Source organism: Saprolegnia diclina, assembly GCF_000281045.1.
Source record: "Saprolegnia diclina VS20 unplaced genomic scaffold supercont1.11, whole genome shotgun sequence".
NCBI lineage: Eukaryota > Oomycota > Saprolegniomycetes > Saprolegniales > Saprolegniaceae > Saprolegnia > Saprolegnia diclina.
The window spans coordinates 53,720-66,919 of record NW_008246078.1 but is presented as its reverse complement, the minus strand read 5'-3'; the positions used below and the strand labels follow the sequence as shown (position 1 = coordinate 66,919).

The window sequence follows — 13,200 nt, the reverse complement described above, 5'->3', positions numbered from 1 at the left end:
ATATATGTATTTCAAAACCCTTCAATAGTGTTGGAGAAGAGTGCATCGCATGGTGCATACCATGTGCACACTATATAGGTGTTGGTGGCGCCGTTTGGCGAAAGGGCGCGCCGGTTCAGAAATCGAACGTTTGTTCCCAACAGCGCTCGTGGCAGCACACAACGAGCAGCGAATCAAGCAGCAGCATGGGTGGTGGCGCGTCGCACGAGGAAGCGTCCATGGTCAACGTCGATGAAGACGGCAACCTCGGCATCAAGGAGTCGTTTCTATCCTTCCTCATGGACGCCATGGACCTCGACGTCAAGCGTCCGATCGTCACGAAAGAGCACGAGGCGCTCATCAAGGCCAACTGGGTCGCGGTCAATAAGGGCACGGTCGCGTACGATGCGGCCAAGCACCTCTCGCCCACCAAGTTCTTTTACACGACGTTCTACTCGCTCATGTTCAAGGAGGCGCCATCGATCCGCCCCATGTTTCGGTCGTCCATGACTGTCCAAGGCAAGGTGCTTGCGGGCATCATCGGCACCATGTCGACCGTCATCAAGTCCAAGAACGTCGTGCAAGTGTGCCAAGACCTCGCGGCGCGCCACACGATGTTTGGGGCGACGAAAGAGCACTACAACGTCATGGGTCTCGTGCTCATGAAGACATTGGCGATCATTTCGGGCCCCGAGTGGAACGAAGCGGTGCACGAGGCGTACTTGACGGCATACTGCTTCCTCTATTACCTCATGCTGCCCGTCATTATGGACAAGCAGCCCAAGCCGATCAAGCCGAGCCTTCCAGGTAAAATCGCCGCCAAGGAGACCATTGGCGACAACACGGTGCGGCTCTCGATCACGATGGACTTTCCACTCCGATACCACGCCGGCGACTCGATTCTGATTGGACTGCCGATGCATACGGGCGAGGTCCGACGGAGCTACGCAATCTCGAGCGTCTACGACCCCGAGGTCAAGCCGTTTGACATTTGCGTCGAAGCAACGTCCGAGTCGTCCAAGTGGCTCGTCGAGGCTAACGTCGACTCGGTTGTCAACGTCTACTGGATCAACGGCGGCGTGCACTTTGAAACCGACACGCCCGACGCGATTCCGAAAAAGCTGCTTTTTGTGAGCCAAGGCATTGGCGCCGCGCCGTTCCATGCCATGATCAAGGGCTGTCAGAGCGTCAAGGACAAGTGGGACGGCGACATTGCCGCTCTCCACGTGACGTCCAACCCGATCAGCGCCTTTCAAACGATCCACTGGGACCGCTTCAAGATTGCGACGGCCAAAGAGCTGTCGAAAGACGCGCTGCTCAGTGTCGCGCCCGACCTTTCGACCCGACGGCTCTACATTGCTGGTTCGTCGGCGTTTGTGGACGCAACGAAACAACTGTTTCTCGAGGCTGGGGGGCGCGCCCCCGAGATTGAAGTCTACTCGTTCGACAACGCGCCGTTCATTGAAGAGTCCCTCGACGTGTCCCCGCTGCCGGGTCACTGATTGGGGACGATGCTACACTGCTTTGTATGGCAATTTATAACCGCACAATGAATGATATACACAAAGAATGAGAATGCATCGAGAGACGCCAGAGAAATCGAGCTAGTTTACAACACGCTATGGCGACCACGACAACTCAACGCTACTTGATGCATCGCAGCGCCTTTAACAATGGCAAGAATAGCGACGCACCGTGGTGATCCCGCCACGAAACAGTCTAGCGTTCCTTGCAGTCATCCCGGGCTAGCCCAGCCGACCACGTCTTGCCTCGTTCACCCTTTCATGTGCATGCATTTACCGCTGTCAAGCACAGTACCCGTCCTACTCGCACCCTCTACAGAGAGCTATCGGCTACAAGTACGTAGATGCTTTTTCACGACATATTGCAGACAGACCAACTTGTAGCCGTTAGCAAACCGTTCGAGTAACCGCTGCGACGCCAAAATACTTTTATCCGGATACATGGAGTGTATCCGGTTCGAAACGGCAACCCGAAGCTTTGCATATTCGCAGACAGGCGGGCGACCAAGAAGGGAGGCATGGACAGCTTTCTCGGGTGGCCGCTGGGCGTGCTGCTGAGTGCGATCGCGTCGATCATCGGCGTCCTCGGCAAGATCCTCCTCAAGCTCTCGTTCCAGCGCCATAGCCGCGCCATGTGGGCGATGGGCATGGCCTGCATCGTGCTGCTCAACCCGCTCTTCTGCATCTCCGCCTTCAACTTTGCGCCGCAGTCGCTGCTCGCGCCCATGGGTGGCCTCTGTATCGTATGGAACACGATCTTTTCGCCTTGGATCCTTGACGAGCCGCTCTGGGGACGGGTACTTACCCTTCTCTGCCGTGCTATGATGTCCCTGACGTGAGTAGGACATTGTCGGCGCGGCCGTCGTCTTTGCCAGCTGCATCCTCGTGTCCATCACGGGCAGCCACAAGACGCACAAGATTCCAGTCGACGAGCTCGCATCGCATTTCACAAGCCTTGCGTTTGAAGTGTATTTTACCGTATTTCTCGTCTCGAGTCTCGTTTTGCGGTATTTTGCCCGCGCCGCCTTGACCGCCTCGACAGGCTCGACAAGCCACAAGACTGTGTCGTGCCGCGTCTCTCTCGCGATCCTCGCGGGCAGTCTCTCGGGCCAGCTCTACTGCATGACCGCACTCCTCCGCCTCCTTCAAAACGGCGTCAAGGTCTGTCATTTACTATGTCCTTTAAGCGGTTCCAACGTGCGTGTAGGTGCTCTTTACCACGCCGCTCGCCTATCTCGTGGGCGCCGGTGCCATCTCCTTTGCTCTCATGGGCTTGCGCCTCCTCAATTTGGCGCTGCGCCTGTATGACGCGCTCTTCGTCATCTACCTCTACGAGTCGACGCTCCTCGCGGCCGGTGCGATCTCGGGCATTTGCTTCTTCAGCGACATGAACGACGAGTCGCTCGTCAACTGGGTGCTCTACAGCCTCGGCGTCGGCGGCATCTTTCTTGGCATTGGCATCATCTCGCATTCCGAGTCGATCAAGCTCCGCGCAAAGTCGTGTCCGAGTACAAAGAAAGAAGGCGAAGCGTCCCAAACATTGCTTGCGTAATCTGATTGTTGTCATAAATCGTTAGACGACTTGAGAAAGTGACTTCCAATTAAACATGAAAAATATGTCGACACGTTATGAGCGATATGCTACGGGAACGACAGATACCGATAGCGATGAAAACCACTGGCAATCGTAGACCGGAAGCCAGCGTTGTCCTTAGTTGCCATCGTGAGTGCACTCGAATCGCATGACGTCTTGCATTCCCAAAGTCCAAAGGTACAGCTGTGGAGCAAGGATATAGCCGAGAGGCGGGAGAGCTGCCACCCGATCACAAGCGGCGGGCGACTGAATGACGTTGATGGCTACGAGCCCATAGCCCAAACGGAGACGCAAAAAAGAGCCTCAAAGGCGTCAAATACGCACTCCACGTACGAGCACTACGTATTACAGCTAGCGTTTACTTGATGCAGCTCTACAGCGTCGCATGCTAGTCGGACGACGAGGCGGCGTAGCGCTCAACGAGCGCCGTGAGCTTGGACGGGTTGGCGCCACAGAGCTCGTCCTGCTTGCGGCCCGACACATAGACATGGAACGTTGGCATGGCCGAGACACCGCAGGTCGCGGCAATGTCCTATCGCACCGTGATGTCCATGCTGCCCAGTGGATCATCGATCGACGTACATCGCACGCATCGACATCGATCTTGAAAAACATCAGCGACGGGTACTGCTCGCTGAGCGCGTCAAAGGTGGGCGCAATCTTCTTGCACGGACCGCACCACGTGGCTGTAAAGTCGACAATCACCTACACGCCGTCACTCAGCACGCGAGATCGCTCTGTGTCGCGTACGGGGCGGCTCGACGCCAGCAGCGCGTCCCACTCGGCACGTGTATGGACCGCAACAATCGAGCTCACGCCCTTGCGCTGGCGCAATTGGGAGCCGTCGGCGCCAGCGCTTCCGGGCTCGGCGGCGCAGCACGAAGCGGTGGCGGTCACTTGGGGCGCCGCGCTGCCTGTGAGCCACGCCCACGCCTTGTAGAGGAGCGCGAGGAGGAACGGAAGGACGGCCTCCATGGGCAGGCACAGAGGGCCAATGCAGATCTACGGTGTAGCCAGCGTCAAGAGCCATCCAGTCTCGCAGCTTGTCGAGGGACGCGTACGCAGGTCATGGATATGCTGGCGGCGTCCGACTTCGCAAGTGGCGAGAATGTTTGGCATCGTATCCGTAATATGCTACCGTTATCTGTAATATGCTACATTACCCGTAATACGCTGCATCATCCGTAATACGTTGCATTATCCGTAATTCCTGCATCCGCCTACTCGTAGCGAGAGCCTTTGTCATTTTCTCTGCCTACAGAGCTCGCACGGCGGCGCCACATGGCATTTCGAGCTCTCCAAAGTGTCTTCTATCACGGTGGTAAGTACGAGCGATTACATTTCCAAGCATGATTTGGCCGATCGTGCGACCTCCGCTCACCGGCTCGTGCCCACGGTGGCTATTTCTGGCAAAATGTGGTTATTTATGGCAAGTGCCACAAACAATCATACAGCCGCTCGTGCACAACGCTGCAGTCCGTGGTCCGCGATGCTGGATCGTATTTCAACTGGCGGACTCCTCGCTGCACCCCTGGGGGTTGTACATCGCGAGCAAATGCATGCGCATCGACTGCCGGTGGTTTTTGCGCTTGGCAAGAGTTTAGAAGGTTGCAGTTGCAAGTCTTATCTTTTCTTATTCTCGTGTCTCGCCAGTAGACAACTTATTGAGTTGGTGATATCAAAGCCATAGTATATACGTGGCTTCGTGCGAAGACTGCAGCAGTCACGTCGATTAGCTGCAGTGGCGGGCGACGAGGCGCTCGAGCTCTGCCGGGTTGGCACCGACAAGCTCGTCGGCCTTCTTCTGGTACTTGTAGACTTGGAAGGTGGGCATGGCGCGGACGCCGCAGCTGCTCATGACGTCCTATCGCATGCGTGAGCCCATGTCTCCATGCATAATGGTCGAAGTTAACGTACGTCGAGCTCGTCGACGTCGACCTTGACAAAGATACCACGCGGGTAGCGTCCGCTGAGCTCGGCAAAAAACGGAGCAATCTTCTTGCATGGGCCACACCACGTGGCCGTAAAGTCGACAATGAGCTAGTGCACAGGACGACATGAGCGATTGCGTCCAAGCGACTGCTCGCATGTACCGGGCGCTCGGACGTCATGGCCAAGTGCTCCTTCCAGTGCGCCGTGGAGGTCATAGTGATCACGTTGGTCGGCCCGCCCTTGCGCTGACGCAGCGTCGACGATCCGTCGGCGGTGGTCGCGCCCTCGGTCGCGGAAGCATCGTCCTCAACCTTGGCCTTCCCGGTGAGCCAGCCCCAGCAGCGCTGCAGGAAGAGCAGCAAGAACGGCAGCAGCGAGTAGATCGGGATGCACACGGGCCCAATGCAGATCTAATGGAAGGTCATGCTGCATGAGGCGACCATCCTTCGTCACAAGCATGGCAACCGACCACGGACATGGGGACGCGACGCGTGGAAATGGTTGTGACAGTATTCCCCGATCCTGATTCTAAATACTGTCCTATTGACGCAAATAGTGTGCGCATGTCACGCATGGGACGATGGCCGTCAATACACCGCGCGTCCTTTTCCAACTGTCCACACCGGCGCCTAGCACACAGCTTTACATTGACGCACATCGGCGCCATGGACACGTGCTTCAACAAGAGCCATGCAGCACGGCCGGCGGCGTAGACCGTACATTTTCACACTATATAGATTGCATAGCCGAATGATACACACTAAATATTTATGTCTTGGTATTCTCTTGAAATGCATATTTGTATCAAGTTTCAAGGGATTACGTCGCCTGCGGCTGGCAACCTAATCTTTGTTTCGCCGACTTCGCCGCTGCAGCCATGGTACGCCGCCGCCGCCGACGGCGATGGCTCATGGCTCATGGCATGGCCTCTGTAGGCGAACACGCTGGCGCCGTACCTGAACGCGATCCGCGCGACGCTGGACGGCGCGCTCTGCCTGCAAAACTTCCCGTCGCAGGTCGTCGAGCGCCACAACAAGCCCGAGGTCGAGGTGCGCATGAGCAAGGAGCTCATCTTGACGCCGATCGTGATTTGCCGCAACGAAAACGAAAAGTGCTGCATTGAGCCCAGCATCAACTCGGCGCGCGTCTCGATCTGCATCAAGCAAGCCGACGAGATCGAGAGCATCCTGTGCCACAAGTTTTCGCGCTTCCTCATGCAACGCGCCGAGCAATTCATCATCCTTCGCCGCAAGCCCATCGAGGTACGAGGCGCTACGCATTCCATCGCTCATGCGAAGGGTAGGGCTACGACATGAGCTTTCTCATCACGCATGGCCACTTGGAGAACCTGTACAAGCACAAGCTCGTGGACTTTATCATCCAGTTTATGGAAGACATTGACAAGGAGATCAGCGAAATGAAGATCAACCTCAACGCCCGTGGCCGCGTCGTCGCGACCGAGTTTATGAAGCAGTTCACCTAGACACGCAAAGCGAACCTCGCCGTCGACGTGGCGGTAACCATGTAAGAGGACCATCGCTCATTGTCTTGCGTCTGCGCTTGCATTGTCTTGTCCGACGCCAAGCAGAAAGGCCGAGCGACGGTGGTGGCCATTCCGTCCTTGGTCCATTTTGGGACCTGCGTTGAGTCTCTGGACGCACTGTGATCGTATTTGTTACGTAGAGAGGTTGACGTAGCTCGACAGCATCGTCTAGTGTAGCTCGCATGGTTATCGATCAAAGGATGGGAAATAAAATTAGAATCGGGCGCCATCGATCATCACAGATGCCAATGGTTAACTTACAACTAGGCGACAATAAATAAGCGAGAGCGGCTTACATGATCGCGCACGCGCTCTCGTTGGCTTCGGGCACGTCGCCACATGGCTGCAACATGCCAATCTTGCATTTCGACCAGCAGCTTTGGGCTGCTTTCGAGTGAAACTTCATGTCCTGCGCGCAGTCGACGCCGCCCGACTTGCGGAGGATGCACTTGATGCCTGCCGGGTGCTGGGCCATGACGTCGGTCACGTCGTACACGATGCCGTTGGCGACGAGCCAGCACGACGCAGCCGACCGGTGCTGCTTGACTTCGCAGAGGCACAGCTTTTCGTAGCTTGTGCAGCGCGTCTGGACGACGCAGTTGCCCTTCTTGGTGCTGCTGGGCGGTGTCGTGACGAGCGAGACCGTCGACGTGGCCGTCGACGCTTCGTCGTCGCTGTAGACAAGCTCGAGGCTTTTGCAGCGCTTGCGCTCCTTGCGCAGCGTCTGCTCATTCGCAATCATGGGCTGGATGTCGTGGTGCGAGTCTTCAATTTCCACGGCGCCGATCGCGCTCATGTCGTCGAGCTGGTTGTCGCTTATGCTCTTACGCACGGTGGGCAGCATCGACTTGGGTGCTAGTATGGTCTCGCAAGAGCCTTGGCCAGAGCACTGCATGCTGGTCGTCAAAGGCGGTATGGTGAATGGGCAGCGTCAAGGCGATGGAGCGCAAGTCGCAGGCGAGTGTCACGGTAGCAGCTGGCGTCGACGGCGAGGACGGTGGCAGAGGAAGCGACGTCGGCCAAAAATGCGCAAATGACCCGACGGCCTGTGACGTCGCGGTATAATATTATTACAATAAAATGCATCCCATTCAAATGGGCTTTTTTTGCAACCGCTTTGCACCTACGGTTTGTATGCGTCGCCCGGCTCTGGCTTTTCTAATATACATCTCGCGGTTTGTATATGTATACAAATTTTCAGTTTAACCAGGTCCGGTATAATGAAACGCAATCAGCTTCAAGTTGAGTGCAAAACCGGTGTGTGCCACTGACCAATGAAAATGGACAGTGCGGCGCACACGCGATGCGATTGGCTAGAGGCTTGAAACGGCCGCATCCCTCGCATTTTATTTCGAGAAATCGCGTGTTTCATACAAAGTCCAAGTTTACAGGAATATTCTGGTAAAATAATTGTATAAGCCTAGCCGGCGCCATAAAAAGAAGCCGGCCACGCGATCTTTCGCCGTGGGACGGGAGGAGGAAGCGCCATGTTGGGAGGAAACTGCTTCCTCTTGTCGCAGGCTTTAGTTTAGTCTTATAGTATAGCTCTATACCGTTCTTGCAGATCTTATTGCGCTCGTATCGCATCGCTTCGTCGCGCGATGTCGAGAAGCGAGGCAACGACTGGGTGAGCCGTCACGGAGCCGGTGGTGTGACGCCGCCTCGTGGCTCTGGCCAGGGTTGAATGCCAGCTGGTTGAGCTCATCGGCAACCCCATCGACCGAGCAAAGGCAGGAGCAAACAAACATGTCATTCCTTTTTGTTGACAAATAGTAGGTACGCAAATTTCATGACAAAACCGCCCGTCTCTGCCGGGATGCAGGAAGCGACGTCCGCGACAAGCCGCTGTACAATGGTGGCGGCCGTCGATGGCCCTAGTGCTCCTTATAGTCAAAGTACGACGACGCTTCGCGCGGCGACTCCATGTAAAATTGGAGCGGGTCGTGGCGCAGGGACTTGGCCGTCTTGTACGGCGAGAGCAGTGCTTGCGGCGACGTCTGGATCTTGGGCTGGACGCGCTTGAGCCGAAGCGAGGCGATCAAACGATGCTGCGTCTCAAGGTCGTCGCCGTCAATTACACGCCGGGGAGGAATGTTGGGTGTGTAGTGGTCATTGGACCGCGGCGCCATGGCGTCGTCTTCGTCACTGCTGCTTCTGCTGCTTTGGTTGTCACTACCCAGCGACTCGAGCTAGCACCATACTAGTATAAGGCGATGCAAAGAGAGATGGACGCAGCACCGAATCGCGGTACTTGGCAACCTCGGTCGGCGCGCTGCTGTCGACGCTCGAGAAGACATCGTCGTCCATGCCGTCGTCGTCATACATGGATGACGAGACGCGCGTCGATGTCGACGGTGTCGCCGATCGCAGCGGTTCAATGTCCAAGGCGAACGTTGGCATCGTCTTGCGGGGCAGAGGAATTTGGTGGTGATGCCCCGCGACGAGGTGCGGTGGCGTCGTCGGTGACGCATGCAGCACCGATGGCTTGGGGTTGAGGTTCGCCATCTTCTTGGACACTAGTATGCGTAGGTCGTCACGCTTGGACGGTGCTGGTTTCGTCGCTGCAGTCTAGGACCAACATGATTTTGCGGCCATCCGTCGAAATGTACCGGTCCGACGTGGAGGCGATTCGCGACGGGCGGCGACGCAGCATACTCGAGCGGCACGGACGTCGCATGGAGCTTTTGGAAATGCAGCGGGTCGAACGAAAACTCGGTCGGGCGGTGCTGCGCCCGCTTGTGCTTGGGCAGCGGCGAGTTGGTGTAGTCGGGCGGCGCGATCGCCCGCGACGGCGCCGTGACCAGATGCTGCAGCCCGTGATGGGATTGCTGCGAGGTGCTCGGCACAGATGTGTAAAAATGGATCTGCACTTGGGTTGCGCCAAGCATGAATGTGTCGCCATCGCCCACGATCGCCGCGGACCGATGCACATGGCACGCGTCTCGATCGTACGAGCCATGGCGGCTGTGGTCCACGTAGACCCAGATGCCATGTACCGCCGTGTGCTCGAGCGTCGCGTGGTGAAGGTCCACCTACATGCCATAGCCTAAGGCTCGACGTCGCGGGTGGCCACCTACAGACGCATCCGACGCGATGCAAAACCGATTCGACGCGCCAGACCCGATCGTAATACCCTTGGCCGATGGCTCAAAGAGCGCCGACTGCATGGCCGATGTCTTGAGCAGCAGCGACGGCGCCGCTGGACGAGGCGGCGACGGCGCGCTCGCGGCCACGGCCGTCGACGACCGCATCTCGTCGGGCAGGAAATATCTTTTGCACATCCTTCGCGTCGTACCCCGGGGTGCATAAAATCCTGCTGTCACGATGCTAATCGAGCCCCGGGTCACCGGGATCTCTGCTTAAACACAGAACCGAATGCGTTTAATTTGTTTAAACGCAGATCGCCGCCCAGGCGACGTTCCATGTCGCAACTAGCGCGATGCTCCAAGTCGCAGCAAGGACATGCTCCAAGCCCTGTGCCATACAGGTACCAACGTACCACGAGCCAACGACGCTACTGCGCCACCAACGACACCATACTTTAACCTCGACGGGTAAACACGAGGTAAAAGACGCGAATAACGTTTAAAGGTAGGGTATCCGGTATGTCCGGATAGCCTCGACGAGAGGTTGACCAATGAACTCAATTTGAACTTGCCGAACATGCGCGTCGTATCCTCCGCCATCCGCCGGGCTGTGGGCCGCCAGCTCGCTGCGAAGAAGCCGCTGCCGTCGGCTGCATGGGCCCGCGCCCGCACGCTTCCGCCGATGGCGTCGTCGCTGCATGGTCTTGCCACGCGCAGCCTGCATGTGTCCCGCGCCATGTTGAAGGCAGACGACGAGACCAAGATCACCATCACCAACGATGACGACGATGAAGACGACGATGAAGACGACGATGAAGACGACGATGAAGAGGAGAATGGAGAGGACGCTCTCAATGAGGCCATTGTCGAGGACGTGGGCGTGGCGTCCGAGCGCTTCCGTGGTGTGACCTTCCACGAGTCGCGCATCAAAAAGTGGAGTGCAAGCCTTGAAGTCGGCGAGGTCGAGGTTGACGCCGGCGAGTTCTGGACGGAAGACGACGCGGCCAAGGGTTACGACGAGCTCGTGCGCATGTACCTTGACGACTCGGCGCCGCTCAACTTTGCGCCGGGCAGTGCGAACGACGACGACGTCGCGGACCCGGCGTCGCCAGCCTACGACTGGACGCTGCCGGACGCCGGGTCGCGCCACGCCGACATCATTGCCCCCGTCACAAAGTACGATCCGGGGCGCTTGCATGCTCTGATGGTCTCGTAGCACGTACATTACGATGGACGAACTCCTCCCGGCGCTGGCGCGGGAGCAGGCCATTGACGTCTACACGATCGACTTGGCCGGCAAGTCGAGCCTCGCCGAGCACATGGTGTTTTGCACCGGTCGATCGCGCGCCCACATGCGGCGCATGGCCGACATGGTGATCCTCTCGATGAAGGCGCGGTCGATGGACGACGACTTTGGCTACGTCGTCGAGGGCCGCGACTGCGACGACTGGATGATTGCCGACATTAACACGATTGTCGTGCATTTCATGACCGAAGGTATCCATCCCAACTATCCAACTATCCAAACGCGAATACGATCCATTGGTAGAAACCCGCAAGATGCTGCAGCTCGAAAAGCACTGGGAAAACATGGTCAACGACAAGCACCGGCTCTACGGCCACCTTTCGGAGGACGAGTACATGGACAAGTATGGCATGTCGGAACTCATGACGGACGATGACGTGATGGACGAAGACGATATTGACCACACGGTGTGGAAGTAACTGCCTCGCTTTGCCCATTTTTGACAAATATACATCAATACCCGCACAAATAAGTTCTGATTTCTTGTGGACGCCTATGAACCATACAACTACGTACCCAAGGCATTGATACGTGCGGCTCCTGTCTTGATGCCCCAACGAATACCAAGGGCACAAAGGTCGTCATGCCATTGCCCGTACCATGCTTTGTGTATGGTGCAGTGCGCTGGTCGTCGTTGAAGCGTGCCTCATCAAGCTTGGGTCTACACGCAGCGGATGATGGTGGGGAGCGTCCAACTCGTCGCTTGTTGCGAGTGAAGGCAGCCATGGGGCGAAGCCAATGTGAATGCGACGGCCTCGGCACGCCTCTTTTTGGCGCTTCAGCTTAGGCGAAACGACGCATCGCAAGCAAACTCTTCAACTGAAAGTGTTGAAGGCGCCCTCAGCGTCTCGTCCCACGAAGGACTAGTAGCATACCGGTAGTACTCTCACGAAGGCCATGACGTGGTGCAGCGACAGGCCAAGTGGCGTGTTTTTAGTGCATGGGACCATCTTGGCCAGTTTGCAGTTGCGTCCATTTCCGTGTCCAACGCCAAATGCAGCAGCTTCGACTCCTCGTGTGTGTCTACCTCACGCTGGACGTCGCTGCCTTGGCATTTGGTCTCTGCACGTTCATTGCAAGTCGCGTCTTTTGGCCCAGCATCTACTTGCACCGAGACGTCCTCATGGCGCTCTCGGCCACCACGCTGGTTGTCGCTGGCGTCGGCCTCGTCCTCGGCCTGCGCCTCAAGCGCCACGGGTCCGTGCTGCCGCTGGCCGCCGTGCTTGCGATTTGTAGCGCGACAATGTATGGCATCGGCTTCCTCGTCTTCTTCAACACAATGGACCGCGCGCTACTGGAGCTGGACGACGCTCTGTTCTTCCGTCGACCCGTGAGGAATGCGACGAGGAACCCGTACCTCCACCAGTACGATGTCTCGCTGACCATGCCAGACCAAACTCCGTACCGCGCAATCGACGAGGCGTACTGCAACACCGAAGGCAAGGTGTTTTGTGACACCCTGCCGATCCGCGTGAGCCTTGCAAACGGCGGCGGTCTCGCCGACGAGAACGCGACCCGCGCAAGTGTGAGCGACCTCATCACGTCGTCATTACCACAGGTGCTAGAGGGACGCCGCGTGTCGCCCAACATGACGCTGAACGCGTACTGTGCGATGCGCCGAGAGACGACGAAAAACGATGCAGGTATCGAGGCCGCGTGCGCGGGCTGCGAGCGCATCATGGAAGCGACCAGTGACCCACTGCATTTGGGGTCGGCGCTTCGACGGCTGTGCCCCATGCGCGAAACCGACGCTGTGTTTGGAGCCTTTTGCACCATGTACATGAGCGACCGCGTCGAGAGCTACCAGCTGCACTACGAGCCGGGCCGATGGTACCGGTACTACGGCTTGCGCAGTCTGGCCACGATGCCCTATGGCTGCTACAGTGCGCTCGCGCGGGACGCGGAACGCTACGTCTTTCCGATGCAAATGATCGCGACCATACTTGCGGGCATCACGACGACCATGGCGATTGGTCTATGGCAATGGCAGAAACGCCGCTTTCTCTTGGTCACTGCCGACGCCGACGACTATGTCCTCGCGTACTACGAAGGCGTGGCGACACCGTCCGAGCATCGCGATTGAGCGTTAACAGTGTAATGCAAATGACGTGTCGTTTGTCGTCTAGATAAGTGTACTGCGTCGACCACAATCGTGTCCCGAATCCCGAATCGTCTAGGCGGTCCGGATATCGAGGTAGACAAGGGGTGCGAGCTCAAGTACAACAACTTATGCCATT

General features: G+C 57.4%; 9 protein-coding genes across 9 annotated transcripts; 5 read left to right on the top strand and 4 right to left on the bottom strand.

The window, feature by feature from the left end:
• Positions 1–128: 128 nt before the first annotated feature.
• Positions 129–1,554, top strand: SDRG_04410 (hypothetical protein). The gene has a single exon (XM_008610085.1). The coding sequence runs from the start codon at positions 186–188 to the stop codon at positions 1,479–1,481; it is 1,296 nt and encodes a 431-aa protein (XP_008608307.1). The 5' UTR covers positions 129–185; the 3' UTR covers positions 1,482–1,554.
• Positions 1,555–1,987: 433 nt separating this feature from the next.
• Positions 1,988–3,138, top strand: SDRG_04409 (hypothetical protein). The gene is made up of 3 exons (XM_008610084.1): positions 1,988–2,299; positions 2,346–2,663; positions 2,710–3,138. Exons 1-3 carry the CDS (start codon positions 2,021–2,023, stop codon positions 3,052–3,054), a joined length of 942 nt encoding a protein of 313 aa, XP_008608306.1. The 5' UTR covers positions 1,988–2,020; the 3' UTR covers positions 3,055–3,138.
• A 264-nt stretch (positions 3,139–3,402) lies between these two features.
• Positions 3,403–4,213, bottom strand: SDRG_04408 (thioredoxin 1). The gene is made up of 4 exons (XM_008610083.1): positions 4,158–4,213; positions 3,847–4,098; positions 3,679–3,801; positions 3,403–3,628 (listed from the first exon to the last, which is right to left on the bottom strand). The coding sequence occupies exons 1-4, from the start codon at positions 4,164–4,166 to the stop codon at positions 3,485–3,487; spliced, it is 528 nt and encodes a 175-aa protein (XP_008608305.1). The 5' UTR covers positions 4,167–4,213; the 3' UTR covers positions 3,403–3,484.
• Positions 4,214–4,704: 491 nt separating this feature from the next.
• Positions 4,705–5,600, bottom strand: SDRG_04407 (hypothetical protein). The gene is made up of 4 exons (XM_008610082.1): positions 5,498–5,600; positions 5,190–5,438; positions 5,014–5,136; positions 4,705–4,960 (listed from the first exon to the last, which is right to left on the bottom strand). Exons 1-4 carry the CDS (start codon positions 5,591–5,593, stop codon positions 4,829–4,831), a joined length of 600 nt encoding a protein of 199 aa, XP_008608304.1. The 5' UTR covers positions 5,594–5,600; the 3' UTR covers positions 4,705–4,828.
• A 245-nt stretch (positions 5,601–5,845) lies between these two features.
• Positions 5,846–6,585, top strand: SDRG_04406 (actin-like protein 2/3 complex subunit 4). The gene is made up of 3 exons (XM_008610081.1): positions 5,846–5,908; positions 5,964–6,290; positions 6,332–6,585. Exons 1-3 carry the CDS (start codon positions 5,906–5,908, stop codon positions 6,509–6,511), a joined length of 510 nt encoding a protein of 169 aa, XP_008608303.1. The 5' UTR covers positions 5,846–5,905; the 3' UTR covers positions 6,512–6,585.
• Positions 6,586–6,757: 172 nt separating this feature from the next.
• SDRG_04405 (hypothetical protein) lies at positions 6,758–7,618 on the bottom strand. Its single transcript, XM_008610080.1, has one exon. It carries the CDS (start codon positions 7,464–7,466, stop codon positions 6,864–6,866), a length of 603 nt encoding a protein of 200 aa, XP_008608302.1. The 5' UTR covers positions 7,467–7,618; the 3' UTR covers positions 6,758–6,863.
• Positions 7,619–8,300: 682 nt separating this feature from the next.
• Positions 8,301–9,873, bottom strand: SDRG_04404 (hypothetical protein). The gene is made up of 4 exons (XM_008610079.1): positions 9,649–9,873; positions 9,181–9,603; positions 8,810–9,139; positions 8,301–8,760 (listed from the first exon to the last, which is right to left on the bottom strand). Exons 1-4 carry the CDS (start codon positions 9,850–9,852, stop codon positions 8,446–8,448), a joined length of 1,272 nt encoding a protein of 423 aa, XP_008608301.1. The 5' UTR covers positions 9,853–9,873; the 3' UTR covers positions 8,301–8,445.
• A 354-nt stretch (positions 9,874–10,227) lies between these two features.
• SDRG_04403 (hypothetical protein) lies at positions 10,228–11,454 on the top strand. The gene is made up of 3 exons (XM_008610078.1): positions 10,228–10,833; positions 10,874–11,154; positions 11,207–11,454. The coding sequence occupies exons 1-3, from the start codon at positions 10,235–10,237 to the stop codon at positions 11,380–11,382; spliced, it is 1,056 nt and encodes a 351-aa protein (XP_008608300.1). The 5' UTR covers positions 10,228–10,234; the 3' UTR covers positions 11,383–11,454.
• Positions 11,455–11,940: 486 nt separating this feature from the next.
• On the top strand, positions 11,941–13,088 carry SDRG_04402 (hypothetical protein). The gene has a single exon (XM_008610077.1). The coding sequence runs from the start codon at positions 11,958–11,960 to the stop codon at positions 13,044–13,046; it is 1,089 nt and encodes a 362-aa protein (XP_008608299.1). The 5' UTR covers positions 11,941–11,957; the 3' UTR covers positions 13,047–13,088.
• The last annotated feature ends 112 nt before the right edge of the window (positions 13,089–13,200 follow it).

What these genes read in the sequence shown, in the direction of transcription:
- SDRG_04410 (XM_008610085.1), top strand. Translation starts at nt 186, where the DNA reads ATGGGTGGTGGCGCGTCGCACGAGGAAGCGTCCATGGTCAACGTCGAT.
- SDRG_04409 (XM_008610084.1), top strand. Translation starts at nt 2,021, where the DNA reads ATGGACAGCTTTCTCGGGTGGCCGCTGGGCGTGCTGCTGAGTGCGATC. An exon ending in ACGAGCCGCTCTGGGGACGG is followed by an intron (nt 2,300 to 2,345) that starts GTACTTACCCTT and finishes TGACGTGAGTAG; the next exon opens with GACATTGTCGGCGCGGCCGT. An exon ending in TCCTTCAAAACGGCGTCAAG is followed by an intron (nt 2,664 to 2,709) that starts GTCTGTCATTTA and finishes ACGTGCGTGTAG; the next exon opens with GTGCTCTTTACCACGCCGCT.
- SDRG_04408 (XM_008610083.1), bottom strand. An exon ending in TGCTGGCGTCGAGCCGCCCC is followed by an intron (nt 3,802 to 3,846) that starts GTACGCGACACA and finishes GACGGCGTGTAG; the next exon opens with GTGATTGTCGACTTTACAGC. An exon ending in TCGATGTCGATGCGTGCGAT is followed by an intron (nt 3,629 to 3,678) that starts GTACGTCGATCG and finishes ACGGTGCGATAG; the next exon opens with GACATTGCCGCGACCTGCGG.
- SDRG_04407 (XM_008610082.1), bottom strand. Translation starts at nt 5,593, where the DNA reads ATGCGCACACTATTTGCGTCAATAGGACAGTATTTAGAATCAGGATCG. An exon ending in GTCGCGTCCCCATGTCCGTG is followed by an intron (nt 5,439 to 5,497) that starts GTCGGTTGCCAT and finishes ACCTTCCATTAG; the next exon opens with ATCTGCATTGGGCCCGTGTG. An exon ending in TCGACGTCGACGAGCTCGAC is followed by an intron (nt 4,961 to 5,013) that starts GTACGTTAACTT and finishes CGCATGCGATAG; the next exon opens with GACGTCATGAGCAGCTGCGG.
- SDRG_04406 (XM_008610081.1), top strand. An exon ending in TTCGCCGCAAGCCCATCGAG is followed by an intron (nt 6,291 to 6,331) that starts GTACGAGGCGCT and finishes TGCGAAGGGTAG; the next exon opens with GGCTACGACATGAGCTTTCT.
- SDRG_04405 (XM_008610080.1), bottom strand. Translation starts at nt 7,466, where the DNA reads ATGCAGTGCTCTGGCCAAGGCTCTTGCGAGACCATACTAGCACCCAAG.
- SDRG_04404 (XM_008610079.1), bottom strand. Translation starts at nt 9,852, where the DNA reads ATGTGCAAAAGATATTTCCTGCCCGACGAGATGCGGTCGTCGACGGCC. An exon ending in ATCGCCTCCACGTCGGACCG is followed by an intron (nt 9,140 to 9,180) that starts GTACATTTCGAC and finishes TGTTGGTCCTAG; the next exon opens with ACTGCAGCGACGAAACCAGC. An exon ending in TTGCCAAGTACCGCGATTCG is followed by an intron (nt 8,761 to 8,809) that starts GTGCTGCGTCCA and finishes GTATGGTGCTAG; the next exon opens with CTCGAGTCGCTGGGTAGTGA.
- SDRG_04403 (XM_008610078.1), top strand. Translation starts at nt 10,235, where the DNA reads ATGCGCGTCGTATCCTCCGCCATCCGCCGGGCTGTGGGCCGCCAGCTC. An exon ending in ATCATTGCCCCCGTCACAAA is followed by an intron (nt 10,834 to 10,873) that starts GTACGATCCGGG and finishes ATGGTCTCGTAG; the next exon opens with CACGTACATTACGATGGACG. An exon ending in CGTGCATTTCATGACCGAAG is followed by an intron (nt 11,155 to 11,206) that starts GTATCCATCCCA and finishes ATCCATTGGTAG; the next exon opens with AAACCCGCAAGATGCTGCAG.
- SDRG_04402 (XM_008610077.1), top strand. Translation starts at nt 11,958, where the DNA reads ATGCAGCAGCTTCGACTCCTCGTGTGTGTCTACCTCACGCTGGACGTC.